Below are 17001 nucleotides of genomic sequence, written 5' to 3'. Positions count from 1 at the left end.
TGATTAGTTTAAATTCGTATAAAGCTTGTTAAAGAAGAAATACTCCTCTATTAATTTTTTATTACTATTTTAGAGTTTGAATCGAGAATTCTGGTTATTAAAAATAGGTGGATCTTTTTTAGCACATTTCAGCTTAATTTATTACAACTCATGTAACTAATGACCCACCCAAATCAAGAGCGGAGCTACGGTAATGTTGGAGTGTTCAGTTGGATATTCTACGTCGAAAAGTGTACTATATATAAGTCAAATTTTACTTTATATTGGTATATATAGTATTCTGAACGGCTTGAGAACCAATGGAAACTCGTAGTTTAGCGACATGCACAAAACCTATATGGCACAAAACGTGAAATGAGCAGTAGCTCCGTAGTAATTGAGTGCAAAAGTATGCAGTGCATGCAATATCAAATCCTCTATAGAGTTTTTGTTTGTTTTTTAAAATTTACTATCCAAAGTTTGGACATCCTTTATGAAATTTTTGGCTATACCATTAACCCAAATTTAATTCAATCTGCCTATTGACACCCTTACTCTGCCCTATCGTCCACGTATGAGCCACTTATTTATTAATTTGACATATTTTGATCCGCTCAAATTCAATCTAACTTGTTCATTTAATGCCCCTTACTCTGCCCTCTCCGTCCACGTCCACCCCTCCCAAATTTAGTGGTGAATCAGAATTTTCATGAAAGAATTGAAAATATGAAGAAGTAAATACAAGAAGAAGGTAAATAAGGTTCAACATTTATTATATATGCATAAAATATAATTTTAACCGTGTATAAATAATATAATTTTTCACCAAAAAAACAAAAGTGACTTAACACTTCGACCCTACCTTACTCTGCCCTGTCCGAACCTCCCCTCACCAAAATACACACAAATTAAATATACACCTAGAACACATGCATTATTGTGTATTTACGTCATTCCATCGTGTGATATAGTTGAGATGATGATGATAGGTCTTGTACTTATTCATAACAAAAATTACATTAATTAATTACGAAAATTGTTTATTAATTAATCTAAGTGGGAACTACTAATAGTCTATTATACATATTACTATCTATATATTTGATTTAATAAATTAACCACCAACTAATTGTATTATTCCATCCTAATCTGCCAACTAATCATTAATCTTCATATGAAATATAAACAGGTAAAGGATAAGAATGAATTAAATATAGAAGGTGAAATGTCTCTATTCTAATATCAAGTCAAATATACAACCTTATAATAATATATAACATAACATAAGTGGTTGTAGTGACAAATCAGATCATTGTCCCAACGCCCTGATTAGATACTCCCCTAATCTGTTTGTCAGATTTTGATTTTAAACGGAAATAATAAAAGGTTTTTAAATTTTATGATTTTAAATTAAAGATATACAAATCTTGTAAAAGTGTCATGTTAAAAAAAATTAAAAATTGTCAGAAAAAAAAAGAAGACAAAACAAATCGAAATGGGAGAATATCACATAAACAAGAGAAATGGAAAGAAAGAAAAAATACGACAAAATTGAGGAAGTTTTTAAAATAAATTACTCCTTCCGTCTCATTTTATGTGAGGATAATACCATTTGAAGAGTTAAATTATTTTTTATTTAACGATAGTTTTCTCAATTTTTTTGGAACTGTTTTTAATTATTGACTATGTTGATATATAGTGCTATTTGTGTGTGTATTTAAAGAGTAAAATTTATTTTAAAGAAATTTTACTTGGATTCGTACTTAAACTTAAGTATTTTGACTCCGTATATTTTAAATCTGATCATATAAATTGAGATAGATGAAAAAATTTGTTCGATTTGTTAAAGAAAAGAAGTATGTGGAAACTACGAGCATCCCACGTGAATGCGTGATTAACAAATAATTAAGGAGCTTGATGAACCATACATTATTTTGAGGTGGTTTTAAGATTTTAAGTAGGCATTTAATTTGGACATGAAAAAAATTATGATTTTTCCGAAAAATAATATTTGTCAAAAAGTTGAAAAAGATATTTAATAATCAAGTTGAGTCTAAATATGTTGAATATGTATTTATTCTGGAAATAATAGAATTTTGTAAGTGAAAAACAAAAAATCACTTGAAAAAGTTCCATAAAATCAGTCAAACGGGATAGCTAAATGTTGTTTCGATTTATTTTTTAGTTAAGAAAAGGAAAATAATTGCATGAACAAATTAAAATGGGTTACTGATTGAAATAAATCATTTATGCTTATTAAGAGATTTTTTTAAATTTCAATACAAAATTTTGAATTTAAATTATTAATTTCACTGAACTCATAATTCGATCTGCTCGTAACTATCGTAAATCTGTAAACCAAGATGGATCAAACAAGTTGCAGGTACATAAAAGAAAAAGGTTGACAAGAAAATTTAATTTATACTTAGCTAAATATATTAATTACTTGTTAATCATTCATGTGTACTTGGTTATATCATTATTTAACAACACAAAATAAAGAATATGAGGGGAATAAAAATACATTATTTGCATGAACATTATAAGCAAAATGAGCTGTCATTTGGTCAGTTTTGTTTGTTCAAATTGAGGATATAAAAACATTTGAATGTTCAAAAAGTTTGACAATTAAATCAAACTAAATGGTCAACATATATATAGGCAAGTAGCAATTTGTAGACTTCACTTTGACCATCATGTCAAATTGGTTGGTCGATAGGGTTCCTTAATAAAAACATATTAAAATATATAACCTTTTTTTCAGTATATTTTATTTAGACGAATAAAATATGCATCTAACTAAAATATTTTATTAGAAGTTGAGGTGTTTAATTAGAATATCACTTAAAAATGCTGACTTAGTAGCTCAGTTGGTTAGTTACTCAAACTTTTACCTTGTTTGTGAGTCGAGTTAGAGCCAAAAATTTAATTTTATGAATTTTGAATTTTAATTACTAAATTTTAAATTTAGTGTGTATATACATATATATCATTCCTTAATATAAATGGACTATTTGAGTAAAAGCTAATGAGTTCATTGAATTTGCATCCAAACTTCTAGCTCTACCCCTCTAATTATGAGAATTTCTATAGGGAAAAGGGTCAAAAATACCCCTCAACTTTGTTTTATTGGTTGACTATACCCTTACCGTTAAAATGAAGTTATTTTTACCCATGTCGTTACTAATTTTATTATATGTTCCCTTCAATTGGATGGAAAGTCCCAAATCAATTAAAATTATCCAATTTTAATCCGATCCAACCCACCTAATAATATAGCCCATTTTTGTTCATCTTTATCTTTAAACTTGTGTTCCTTTTCAAAAAAACAATAAAATTGGGTAATTTTAATTGATTTGGGATTTTCCATCCAATTGACGGGTACAAACGTGAAATTAGTAACGGCAGTGGTAAGAATAACTTCATTTTAATGGTAAGAGTATAATCAACCAATAAAACAAAGTTAAATGATATTTTTGACCCTTTCCCATTTTCGATTCACACATCTTGTAATCCCTCGTTTTCCCCTCCCCTACCCCCCAAATATTTTTTTGAAAGAAAAAAGAAACTAAATAGTTATATCTCCAAATAGAATACCACGTGAAGATTTTAAGTTCTTTTTAGTATTAGCATGCTTGAAATATTCTATTTACATGCTACATTATATCTAGTAGGAGTTACGTGTCAAAAACATAGTACTATACATGTTGAAATTAAAAGGAAAAAATCTTACAACTAAATTTGGTGAAGAGATTAAGATTATATATCCTCCCAACTTAAAATTCTAAGAAATCAATGCTACGAAAAACTAAATTAAATCTATTAAACATTTAGAATTAAAAATTTAAATATTTAAAAATAATTATGATAAGTGTTACTCTATCGACAAAAAAGAAGAGTAGCCACCCTAGAACCTGGCAAAGTCATTATCAATGAATTCCCGAGCAATTCTCAACCAACATATGCGATTTATTCCCGTAAAGATTATAACACACAAGAAGATCCCTTACCGCTCCGTGGGGAGCGAGATGAGTGATACATCTGACGAACGCTGGTGAAGAAAGCAAGCAAGGCTGGAGCTCGATTTGAATCTCGAAAAACAAAAGATATCATATAAAGTGGGAAAAAAAGAGTGTACGAATTATTATTATTTTAAAAATAATCTATTTGGGAGGTTGAGTTTACAAAATATTTAGGTGTATAATATAATTGTGTGGTGAAAAAAATAATATTGGACATTATTACAATCCATATGGCAATTCTAGAAACAACACTGACCCAAGCAATTATAAACATATATTTAGGTAATCTATATCTATTATAATAATAATATCCCAATTATAGATGTGACAAGAGAGCATATAAGATAATAAAATGAATCAAAAACTAACAACCAATTAATCATGTATTATCTCATCCTCTAATTAATCTGGTCAAATTTAAATCATTTCATGGTAGGCCACAAGAGCCAACTTTTTGTTGCATGATTATAACCTAATTAACTAATTATCATGGCAATTATATTAAAGAATAGGAAAAATTAATTTTTAATTTGTGGTATATGTACAAATACAAATTGACTAGTTAACATGAGTGTTTACATGGTATATATAGTGAATAATAATTTGTCTTATTCATTTTTCTTATGTGCAATTGTAATGTTCAGACGAATTTACATGCATCCATTATTAATGATATATTTTTACTTAAGCTAAGAATTTATCAGAAACAATATATATTCTTGTCAAACCCTGTTGGTAAAATTACACCGAATAAAACTACTTTTTTTCTGGTCTCAATGAGGGCAATTTAAAAAATGTAGCTTACAAAAATGAGGAATAATAATAAATATCAATACAAAAATTCTTTACCACTTGAAATTATATCTTATTAATCATGATTAATGGAGAATCATATGCCTTATCATTTTAATCACACTTTATAACTTTACAACTATTAATGATTAATTAACTCAAACACTTTAAAAAAAATATACTTTTAAAAAAATAGTAAGCAAACAACACAATTCAGTAATTTTGACTCAGACTATATATATCAAAAAAAATATTTTATATGTATAGATAACTTATTATTAGAATCCAATAAGTAAAAAAATATATATAAGTAAAAAATTCATAAACTGGAGAAGATGACTGGCTAATATTTAATTAATTGGGAGAACAACCAAAAGTGATTGGGTAAAAATAAAAAGAAAAAGAAAAGTAAACTAACTTTAGCAATATAGTAAAGTTTATGGTGCCTTAGAAAGTAGGAAAATAATTGCATTTACCATAAATTAGGAACTGTTTTTTTAACTACTGAGACATATATTATTATTTTTCTTTCTAGCATTTGATGTCTATATTGAAATTCGACTAAATTTAAATTCGCATTAGAAAGTTTCATATTTAGTGTAAAACGCTCTCTTATAAAGGCGACTCCATATTTAGGGGAACTCAAATTCAAAACCTCTAGTTAAAGATGAAAAAATATTTACTGCTCCATCACAACCATTCGGAGATTATCATAAAATTGAAAGATTAATCATTTACGAATGGCCCCTTTGGAGATTTTCTTCTTTATTCCACTTTTTTGAATAAAATAACTTGTAAAATAGCATTTATTACTAATTTATACATTGCTTAGTACGTAGTTAGATAACAATAAATATTGAAGTGAATTTGGTCATGAATGCTTTCTATAGCTAATAGTAATGTTTTATGCACTTTATTATTGATTCTTTTATTCATAGATAACTACGTGAGCTCTATTTCTTTACTTAATTTTTTTTTATGAGAGTTAAATTGATTTTTTGATATATAGTTTTATATTTTTATAAGTTTGATTTCTTAAACATAGCGACACAAGTAAAAGTATTTTACATCTAATAATTATGCGTTCAACTTGTACAAACAATTTTAATACGTGCTTCATATTGACACTACACTAGTTATATGAGAACTTTTTTTTATCTCACAAAAAGTAGACCCAAATCATATACTTTTGGGTTCATAAAATTTGAGATACCTGCACGAGTTTGATTAATTTAAATTTACATCGAGTAGGACCCCATTATAGAAGGAGGCACTCGCATGGTTTCTTTCCATCTGCAGAACTTAAACCCAACAACAACAATAACATACCTAGTGAAATCTCACAAAGTGGAGTCTGAGTATAATAAAGTGTATGCAAACCTTACCAAAACCTTATAGAGGCACAAAAGCTGATTCTGAAAGATCTCGGTTCAGGTGCAAACAAACTCAAGTAAAAGAAGAAGAAAACAATAAAGAAAACATAACAATCAATAAGAAAAGAAAAGCAATAATAACAACAAATTAAAATAGAGTGCCATAATTCAATAAACAACGTATATGACAAGAACTACTAAGATACGACTAGTTGTACGGCAGACACTAAACCTTCACAAGGCAAGACAACACTCTATCCCTACTAACCTTCTATCCTACTACGCAACCTTCACTCTTTGCTTTCTGAAGTAGTGTCCTTGGTAATATAAAATTGTGTCATATCCTTTCTAATTACCTCTCCCCAATACTTTTTCGACCTACCCTACCCCTCCACAGATCCTCTACAACTAGCCTCTCGCATGCACACCTCGTCATTATGGCATCGATGTACCTCCCCTGCACATATCCAATCCATCTTAGTCTCGTTTCTTGCCCGTCATTAAGACCACTCCACCTTCTCCCGGACAACCTCATTACTGATCTTGTCACTTTTAGTATGCTCACACATCCATCTCAACATCTTCATCTCCCATGCAAAACATGCATCTTTTGAACATTGTCATGAGTTCTTGATTGACCAATACTCCACCTCATACAACAACCTCATTCAGTGCGCCAAAATCCTTGATCTTTCCCCTTTTCTTGCACGTAAAAGAAAAAAAAAATCATGAAAAGACACCAAACGTGGGTGTGCTTGCCGTGAACCAAACAAAAGAAGATTAAAATTTTAATATGGGGTGTAAAGTGTAATTTATTTAAACTTTTGGCCTTGAAGTGTACTTCTTAACCAGCTGGATCACTTCTGGATTGCTATCAGGTACATAATATCCTAATTACTCACGCGCTTTAGTGGTACGTGAAGGTGAAGCTCTCATAAAGGTGGGACCAAACAGTACCCCAAATTTAAGGAGAGGGGCCAAACTGCAAATTTATTTGTCATTTTCTATATTTTATGTTTTTTTTTTTCACGTTGGAAATTGGATAAGTCACATTTATAAGTTTATAAACAAGTCTATTATTTTTTTTAAAAAAAATCATGGGATATTTGATATTTATTGTCTGCATTAAAATACGATTAATTAAATTTTTATCGCATAGAGTTTTTTTTTGAGAAAATGCTTCTATGAAGTATTTCTTAAAAATATCCAATATTTGAAATCGAAATCTTTAATTAAAAGACTGATTACATTCTGTGATAAGTTTATAATATCATTGGCTCCAAAAAAAGTTATTTAAAATTTTGATAGAGACATCTTTTCCCTCTAAATTTCTAACCCCACCAATTTTCTCTTATTATTTCGTACCTTTTTTAGAATTAAATTAGCTTGTCCTCCAAAATAAGTATAGAAAAAACGTGAATAACAATTCTTGGATAATAATTTCTATATTATCAAATCAATATATTAAATGATGAAATTAAAATTATTTTTTAGGAGTGCACTTATAAAATTTCGTAAAATAGATATGTGAGACTCTTGTCTCGCAAGGCTCACATTTGTATGCTTAAGATGCATCCAACAATCGATCATTCGCGAGATTAGTCCAATATGCTTATGAAATCGCGAGTAAGTGGACTCTTAGATTTAAATTTTACCAACCAAATTTGTATGCTTTTCAATATCGATCTCGATTTGATGTAATTTAGAAGTTAAAAACGTTGCAATAACATTAAAATATAAGAGTCTTCATTTCATTTTAAAACTCTGTTCCTAGTCAAATATGGTTCTTTACACAATTTGAGACATAAAAAATACGTGATTTCTTTTCATATGTCTAAGTCCCAATAACCGAGACTACTGCCCAATAATTTTTTTTTTAAAAAAAAACTAAAAGAAGAAGAGAGGCCTAATATCACATATTCTCCACTAAGATAAAGAGAGTTTTGATGTATATATGAAAAGAGACCCAATATTATCACAAATTCTCCACTAAAATAAAGGGAGTTTAGATGGACCTTTCAAAACTTTTCATGTCTCGACTTTTGTTAAATCTTCATAAATTATATTATTTATTATTGAGGTTTAATTTATATACATAATTATTTAAGAATTTTTTCACTTATCAAATTATCCAAAGGTTAAAATATCTACAACAAGGATCACTCCATAAAAAAGTATTTATAAATTTATCTATAAATATTATAATCTAATAGTGCACAAAACTTTATTTTGTTGATATGTATTAAATTAAACTCTTTAGTATTAATATTTATGTATTTTTTTTTAGGTTTTTCATTTGGTATTCGGTACCCATCGTTAGAGCTCGATTAAATTTGTATTCGTGTCGAGAAGTTTCATATATTCGAACTCGAGACCTCTTATGATGAAGGACTACTTATCACTCGACAATAACTTTGTTGGTGACTAATATTTATGTATACTACTACACATTGTTTACTTCTAAATTTTATTGTAAATAATTTTTTTTAAAAAAAACTAAAAAACTAATAAATTTGGTCAGACTTCTACAAGAAAAAGAAGAAGAAAATATCTCCAAAATATAAAAAGGAAATGTAACGGCTAAGATATAGAATAAAAAATATCCTACTAAAATCTAATCCTTGTTGCATGTACACCATGGAAGATAAATAAATTATGCTACTAGTAAACAAAATAGATGAATATTTAATGCAAGCATTCCACATTCCCATAAAATAATAAATCAATAAGGTATTGTTTGAGTGGCAAGATATGAGATAATAATATATTTTTTTCAAAGATAAAATATAAATTATTTTATTTTTATCATGCATATTAGTAATTATTTTGTATCAAAATAATAAGATTGGCTATTTCATATTAAAAGATAATAATTTTAGGTTGAGATATTCTTAACATCTTGATAACCAAATGATTTATCATGTTGTGATAGAATGGTAAAATATTTTACTCTTTCTAATTGATGTGGAATCATTTTAGCTAGTGTTTGATAACATATTTTTGGATTGGATTTTTAAATATTCACAATTTTTTTAATAAAAAAATTCAAATAAATACTTGTCCACGCAACTTTAAATTCTAAAATTTACTTTTCAATTTTCACCTAATAAATTCAAATTCCAAGTTTCAACTTCAAAATTTATGATGGAATAGAAATTTAACTACACCCTAACACTTTGTTTAAATATTTGTTATGTATTATTTTATAACGTATCATATTATATTCTATTGTTCTAATGAATACAACGTTTGAGTACATTGTATCGTTTTTCGTCGTTACATAATATCACATATTCATAATTTAAAAATCTATAAAAAAATTGTAGGATACGAAATAAAGCTACTAGGAAAAAGTGAGAAAAATAATAAAACATAATTATTAAAAAATAAGTAAAATAAAATAAGAAGAAAATATTCGTAAGTATCAACGTGATTACACCAAATCAGTCGTTACATAAAAATAGATCTTTTCATCAGTCTAACAATAAATTTAAATGATACGTTATAATAGAATTTAATTAATAAATATTATATTTAGATTAACAATATTATACGAAACAACAAATAACAACCCTTCAAATAGATGAAATACTAATATCAAACATCGATAGAGAAACGAACAAATATATAATTTAATATAAAATAGTAGTAGTAACAAATACAGAGCATTTCAAGCTGTTGAAGCGTCACTGCTCACTCCCTCCTTCTTCCACACACAGAGAAAGAGAGAGAGAGAGCGAGAAAACCAACCACCATTGAAACCCGAGCTAAATGCCCATAGATCCGTTTACATTGCCGCATTTTGACCCGACCCATTAACCCAAATACCCTCATTCACTCTTCTTCTTCCTCACTACTCTCCATTTCTCACTTTTGTTTAGAAACAGAGTAAAAGAATCAGTTTATCTCTTTTGTTGCTGTTGTTTCTTGTCCTTTTAGTACTTTCCTTCGTACCCACTTCTTCTAAATTCTACTTTTTGTTTCAGTTCTTGAAGTGAAAGGCAAAAAAGTAGCAAAAAACAAGAACATATAGAAAAAACTAAGTGTAAAGTTGTAGGCTTTGTAGTTGGTACTCTAGTGGGTGTGGTGAAAATTGAGGTTCTTGGTGTTAGGGAACTTCAGATCTGATGGGAAGAACAAGTGTTGCTGATGCTTTCATGGTCTTTTCGTTTACTGACGTTGACTTCAAGGAGTGAAGAGAAAAGTATAAACTAGTCCTTTTTTGAAGCTTTGAGGGACAAATTCTTTAAAAGGGTACTGATATAATCATTCAACAATAGTAAAAATGATGGCTTTTGGAAGTCCTAGTAGTAATGCTCATAGTACAAACTCTACTTGCCACTCTTTACTTAGAGAACTGCAGGTCTCTTTTCTTTCTCCTCTTACTCTCTGTTTTACTACTTTTTACTGTACATGGTTTCTTGAAATCCTTTTGATTAAATGTTCTGTCTGTGGGGAATTTACTTACTTGTGTATAGTTCTTGAATTTTGTTTTTTCTTGTTGCTTGTGAAAAAGGGTGTTTTGTTTTTCTTGGTTTTGTTCTCTTCATTTTTTTTTTTTTTGGGAAAAACATGGAGACATTTACTTGATTTGTGGTGGGGTTTTGGTTAGTATGGTGAATAATGCTTCTTAACGCATAGAAACTATTTATTGTGCAGTTTATTTATGGCTTGGTAGTTATAATGTCTGCTCAATTAAGTTGAAGCAGTTGCTTCTGCTGTTGGGTTTTTAAGTTAGTTGAAGTCTAATTAATGGTTGTGTGATATAACTGTTTATTTTTTTGATTATGAAATCCAAGTTTGTTTATATGATTTATTCTGGGATTTCCTTTGTTTTTGTCTTTCTCATGGCTTCAATAAATGCTTGATTCAAGTTTGATTTTGTAGTTGGAATTTTACAACCATTAGTGAAAAAGATAACATTTTGTGTCCAAGATTTCCTGTAGTTCCTGTATAGAATTTCTGGGTGAATATGATGGGAGTCCCTATAGGGATTTCTGGCTTCTGGGTGATTAAGCTGGCACCTGGGAAGGAATAGTAGTAGTTAGTTTTTGCTGTTTCTCATGTATGTGAGAGACTGCAATTTTGGTCCCTGATTTATGTAATATGTATTGACTCTGGTTGGTGGTGATGTCCAGCAAATATGGACTGACATTGGAGAGAGTGAAGTTGATAAAGACCGTATGCTGTTGGAGCTGGAAAGAGAGTGTATGGAAGTTTATCGAAGAAAAGTTGAAGAAGCCGCCAATGCAAAATCGCGTCTTCATCAGTCTGTTGCAGCTAAAGAAGCTGAGCTTGCAACCTTAATGGCTGCTCTTGGTGAACACAACGTTAATTCACCGGTAAGGAACACTTCCCTACATGTGGAAACTTTTATCATAGTAAATGATTTATCTTCGAAATCCCTCTTCTCCCCCTTGTTTATATTTTTCCTTTCATATGGTTACTAGTACTGCTTCCCCTTTTTGGTGAAATAGTACTTCCTTGATCAAATAGACCAAAAAACTATTAACTGATTGCTTTCCTGTAGCCTTAGCAATGCCTCAACTCGTGCAAAGTGGGTATTTTAATGTTATTGTTACTTTTCCCATATGGCTTAGAGGTTCTTCTAGGGTGTACTGTTGTATCATTTCTTAAGCAACTAGCATGATTCATGTTATCCTCCAAATAACAGGAATCTCACAAATGGAAGACAGAACTGTCAAGTTCTCTTGGAATATAAATATATGGATGATCCATCTCATGATTTCTATAATTCATGTAGTCATGATTTATTAGTGTAGCAAGATGAACTTTAAAGATAGTTAATATTTAAAGAATTGAAAGTTTCATATTCTGCTAAATGTATGGAGGAGTATAGTGATCTAGTTGTTTCATTTTTCTTGGATTTGGAGGAGCGTGTGGAGTAGCTAATTTTAAGAGGTACTCTTGTTATTTGGATGAATGATTGCTCATATTGTCTAACGCTGTAAATCTCCAATTGCACCATGGAGTATCTTCAACATCTAATCCTTTTAGTTGTTTCTGCCTAGAAGATTCACCCATGCGATGTTTGCTCATCTTCTCATCAAATTAAGTTTTGAGCACAGTTTACTGCTTTGTTTCGTATTTGAAAAGAAAGCATATGCACTGCTCAGCTCTTGAATTTTTGGTGTAATGTGAAGTATGTTTATGATGTATATGTAATTGTGAGTTCATAGACTCCCTGAAGATTCAAGGGAATCAGTGATTGTTTTTGCAGCACGTATAGTTTTGGTTTGATTCCAAAGTGAAGACAAGGCTTTTTTTTTCTTTGTTTTCTAAAACCAGAATTGTTCTGGAACCAAACAACTTCAGTTTTGGTTTTTGAAAAACTTTCTGGAATCCTTTTGAACAACTGATCCATATTTTTGCTTGTTAATTTTGCTTTTCTGGTTACAACAGATACAGTCAGAGAAAATGTCAGCTTCATTGAAGGAGCAGCTTGGGTTAATCATGCCTCTTGTTGATGATTTAAAAGCAAAGAAAGATGAGAGAGTTAAGCAGTTCGCAGATATAAAGACGCAAATTGAGAAAATAACTAGCGAGATTTCAGGGTCTTGTAATATTGTCAACTCTTTTAGTACCTTAAACTTGGAAGAACATGACTTGTCGACAAGAAAGCTCTCTGAATGCCAATCCCATCTACGTGCTCTTCAAAAGGAGAAGGTATGTGTGGACAAAATTGTATTTCGATTGTATCTTGTTTCTTAGTTACTTTTTCTCTTTTCAATTTTTATTTTTTCCTAATTAGTCGGTCCCCAAAAGAATGCCATTTTTCTCTATTTAGTACTGTAATAATTTAACTTTAAACTTCTCATTTTCCCTTAATGAGATGATTTATGGCCACACTAATATATATGACTTGTTTCAGACCACGAGTTCCAAAAGTCTTTCTTTCATTCTTTAAACTCGTGTTCCAGTTCAACACCATCACATAAATTGGGATGGAGGGAGTAATATTTTTAAATAATGCAATAACGATTTTCTTTTCTGCTGAAGCATCTTTGAAACATTGTGAGAGACAGGTTTCTTTAAGTTATCTTCTTTGCTAGTGTTCACTGGTTTCCCTAGTGGTTATGTTTAGATGTTTGTGTATCATTATTCTCATGATGTATACAATTCTGTAAGTTGCCTTGTCAACTTGGTCCATGGATGTAGCTTACTTCCCATTTCTCTTCTATCTCATTAGTCCAGTTCTATAGGGTTCAGGTCATCTACAGCACTCTTAAAAACTTTACAGTATATAACTGGAGATCCTTTTTTTGCGTTTATGTGGTTCAGCATGGCATTCTTAATCATCATGAATGGTGCATTTTTGGTTTATCATAAGACACCTCTCTTTCTTTTAGCAAATTGAATAATGATGATTGCTTCTGCATGTAGTCTGTGCGTGTCCAAAGAGTTCTGGACAGTGTGAATGAGGTTCACACATTGTGCGGTGTACTTGGGCTGGATTTTGGTGAAACTGTTAGCAATGTGCATCCAAGCTTGCACGAGACAAGCATGGGACAGTACACAAACATCAGTGACAGCACATTGGAAGGTCTAGACCAGGCTATCCTTAAACTGAAAACAGAAAGAAAAGTTCGATATCAGAAGGTATTATTTTCCTAGATATGGTACTGTCTTTTCTTTATTCGCTATCTAATCTCATCAATAATGCAGCTAAAGGACGTGGCGGGATCTCTGTTTGAGCTTTGGAAGTTGATGGATACAACGAGAGAAGAACGGCGTAAGTTATCAAGGATCATTTCCTTTCTTGACATTTCTGAATCAAAGGTTGTGGAACCAGGTGCACTTACGTTGGAGGTTATTCAACAGGTGTGCAAGCACTTTTTACCTCTTAATTTTTCCCTATTTCTTGGTCTATTCTTTTTTCCCCTTTATTTCATTTCCGCACACATTTTTTTTCTCCTAAAGTTATGTGACACAAAAAGTGATTCCAATGAGAAGGACTATTGAAGAAGAGAGTGCACATACCAGTTTAGTGGGCTTATTTTTCCAAATTGTAATCATTAATAGTTCCTATATATATATTTGCAGAAAGAATTGATATTGTTTTTGACATTGCTAGGTATCAGCAGAAGTTGGGAGGCTTACCAAATTGAAAGCAAGCAGAATGAAAGAGTTGGTGATGAAAAGGAGGGCAGAACTGGAGGATTTGTGCTGTAAAACCCATATACAACCTGATTCAAGTACTGCTGCTGATAAATCCAGTGCAATGATCGACTCTGGTAAGATGTCTGACTTGGATTCATTAAGTACTTTGTTCATCTGAACTTCAATGCAGGGAAATGAGCTCAATCTCCATTTAGGTCTTGTGGACCCTTGTGAACTCCTGGCAAATATTGAAGCACAAATAAACAAAGTAAAGGATGAAGCTTTAAGCCGAAAAGAAATTATGGATAAGATAGAGCGGTGGCTTTCATCATGTGATGAGGAAAACTGGCTTGAAGATTATAACCTGGTAAGTATAAACTACTTCCATTCGATTCCTGTAGCCAATCTCTGTTTCCTACTAACTAACGCTTCTAGTAACTTTAGTTTCTATTGTTGACAAAAACTTTACATCAACTATAGTTTGATTAGTTTTAAATTGTCAGGATCATACACGTTACAGTGGTGGAAGAGGTGCTCATATAAATTTAAAGCGAGCAGAACGAGCAAGAATTACAGTGACTAAGATTCCAGGTATTCTACTCTAGCTTATTCGGTGGTGTCATTTAAGCTTGTATCATTGACACAAAGTGAATCCATGGCTTTTATGCTCAGGTATGGTTGACAGTTTGATTAGCCGGACTCTAGCTTGGGAAAATGAGAATCAGAAGTTGTTTCTGTATGATGGGGTGAGTTCTTTTGCAGCTAAGAAACTTCTAGATTTTTTCTTTTGTTTCTGCTGTTGGTCAAGTGATTTTGCTGTACTTGTAGGTGAGATTGGTGTCAATATTGGAGGATTACAAAGTGAGTCGACATCAGAAAGAAGAGGATAAGAAACGTGCCCGGGTACTGTCATTACCCTCATTTACTAATAAATGCTGAATTCTTATATCAGACGTGTATCTAACGGAATGCACGATATCAAAAAATTAACTGGGAATTCTTATGTTGTATAATAACGAAGTTCTACTTGCTGATTTGTCCTTGTACTAAATGGGCGCTTCAATTGAGTCTAACAGATGAGGGAATGATATTAAGTAGGGAGTTTCTTAGCCCATTTGATTTACAAGTAATGATTTAAAAATATATGTTATTATCTTTTCTTTTACACAGGATCAGAAGAAACTCCAAGATATGCTTCTGGCAGAGAAGGAATCTATATATGGTTCTAGACCTAGTCCCAGAAGAAGCAACAGCTTTAGGAAGACGAATGGATTCCATACAAATGGAAATGGGTCAGTCACTCCCTCACCACGCCGAAACTCAGTTGGTTGTGCAACTCCAGAGCTTCAAACACCCCGTTCTTACTCTGGGCGGCAGAATACCTATTTCAAGGAAATGAGAAGGCTTTCTACTGTCCCTCTCAACTTTGTGGCTATGGCAAAGGAAGATACCATGTCATTTTCTTCGATTGGCGGTTCTGAGCCCGAATCTCCACCTCAAGGCTGAATTCACAGTCGGTAAGCTTGTCCCATTTTTTTGCTGCATTTCTTTTAATTCCGGAAATATTATCATGTAAAATTCTGCTATCACACTTTGGGAGGACTTCAAGATCATCTTTTGAGATGTTTGTAGATAAAAAGCACTTGTGTAGGTTCTTTTGCTCTCTCTATAATTTCCCCACAATTACCATCACGAGTTCCTTGTAGTAGACAACCTGGTTTAAGTGTAGAAGGGCGTAGAAATGGCTCCATTATCTACTGAGTTTTGAACTGCGTGCTGTTGGCCCTCGGGATATTTCATTTATTCAAAAAGAAGTAACCAATCCTGTCATAGTTTTACGTTCCCCTTTTTTACTATACCGTAATATCTCTGCTTCAAGTGTGAAGTACATATAAACTGCATAAATGCTTAATGTTTCGCGTTACACTTGGATGTCTTATTTCAACTTTAAATCAATTGCACCTCACCATGTTTATGTCTTTGCAGGGACATGATCACATAATCCAAGGCCACATATAACCTCATAATTTGTGAATACTGAAGGGGAGTGTACACTACTGTAATTCTGTTAGGCTGTTCTAGGCACTTGGTAACTTTTTTGCTAGTGACTTTTGCTGGTTACTATAGATATTGTTTGTGGATATAATAGTGACATTAAAGTTCTCTGTTTAAATAGATGTTCACTGATCAATATGTACCTTGAGCTTCTTTTTTGTTGTTGGTGATTTGCATGTACATATACTGGAATGTGATTGCTATGAATTGATTAGGAATCCTTGTTTATTTAGGGTTGTGTAATCATAGGACCACTTAAGATTTCTAGCTCCCAATAAAGTTTGTAACATTCAAATGCTCATCTATCATATCTACTCATGTTTGTTTGGGTGAAATTGAATTCTCTCTAGTGTTGGGATCATTTTTTTCCTACTCTAAAAAGGAACAATCTCGATTATCATATTATTTTGATGTTTATGAATATTTTATGTAATTTTATAACAATAATATTAATAACATATTTTGCGTAACTTCATGGAAAAAACTCTAAAGATATACAGTATCTTTTATTTATCTCAAAGAATAAAGATTCGAAATTACATTTGCGGGTTTGAAAGCCCAAAAGAGGGCTTGACTCTTTGGGTGGGAAGAACTAGTTGTTGTTGCAACAACAAATTCATATAGACCTCATCGCTACCTTTGCCTTAAAAGTAAAGATA

At 31.3% G+C, this 17001-nt stretch overlaps 1 protein-coding gene across 1 annotated transcript; it reads left to right on the top strand.

Moving 5' to 3' along the window:
* The first annotated feature begins 9793 nt into the window (after positions 1 to 9793).
* Positions 9794 to 16643, top strand: LOC102598747 (65-kDa microtubule-associated protein 6). The gene is made up of 12 exons (XM_006354975.2): positions 9794 to 10529; positions 11305 to 11508; positions 12590 to 12853; positions 13571 to 13786; positions 13853 to 14008; positions 14262 to 14421; positions 14503 to 14654; positions 14791 to 14878; positions 14960 to 15033; positions 15116 to 15190; positions 15458 to 15804; positions 16274 to 16643. Exons 1-11 carry the CDS (start codon positions 10452 to 10454, stop codon positions 15791 to 15793), a joined length of 1803 nt encoding a protein of 600 aa, XP_006355037.1. The 5' UTR covers positions 9794 to 10451; the 3' UTR covers positions 15794 to 15804; positions 16274 to 16643.
* The last annotated feature ends 358 nt before the right edge of the window (positions 16644 to 17001 follow it).

The sequence above is a fragment of the Solanum tuberosum genome, unplaced genomic scaffold, assembly GCF_000226075.1.
Source record: "Solanum tuberosum cultivar DM 1-3 516 R44 unplaced genomic scaffold, SolTub_3.0 scf00189, whole genome shotgun sequence".
NCBI classification, from domain to species: Eukaryota; Viridiplantae; Streptophyta; class Magnoliopsida; order Solanales; family Solanaceae; genus Solanum; species Solanum tuberosum.
This window is presented reverse-complemented; position numbering and strand designations above follow the sequence as displayed.

What these genes read in the sequence shown, in the direction of transcription:
- LOC102598747 (XM_006354975.2), top strand. Translation starts at nt 10,452, where the DNA reads ATGATGGCTTTTGGAAGTCCTAGTAGTAATGCTCATAGTACAAACTCT. An exon ending in GTGCTCTTCAAAAGGAGAAG is followed by an intron (nt 12,854 to 13,570) that starts GTATGTGTGGAC and finishes TTCTGCATGTAG; the next exon opens with TCTGTGCGTGTCCAAAGAGT. An exon ending in AGGATAAGAAACGTGCCCGG is followed by an intron (nt 15,191 to 15,457) that starts GTACTGTCATTA and finishes TCTTTTACACAG; the next exon opens with GATCAGAAGAAACTCCAAGA.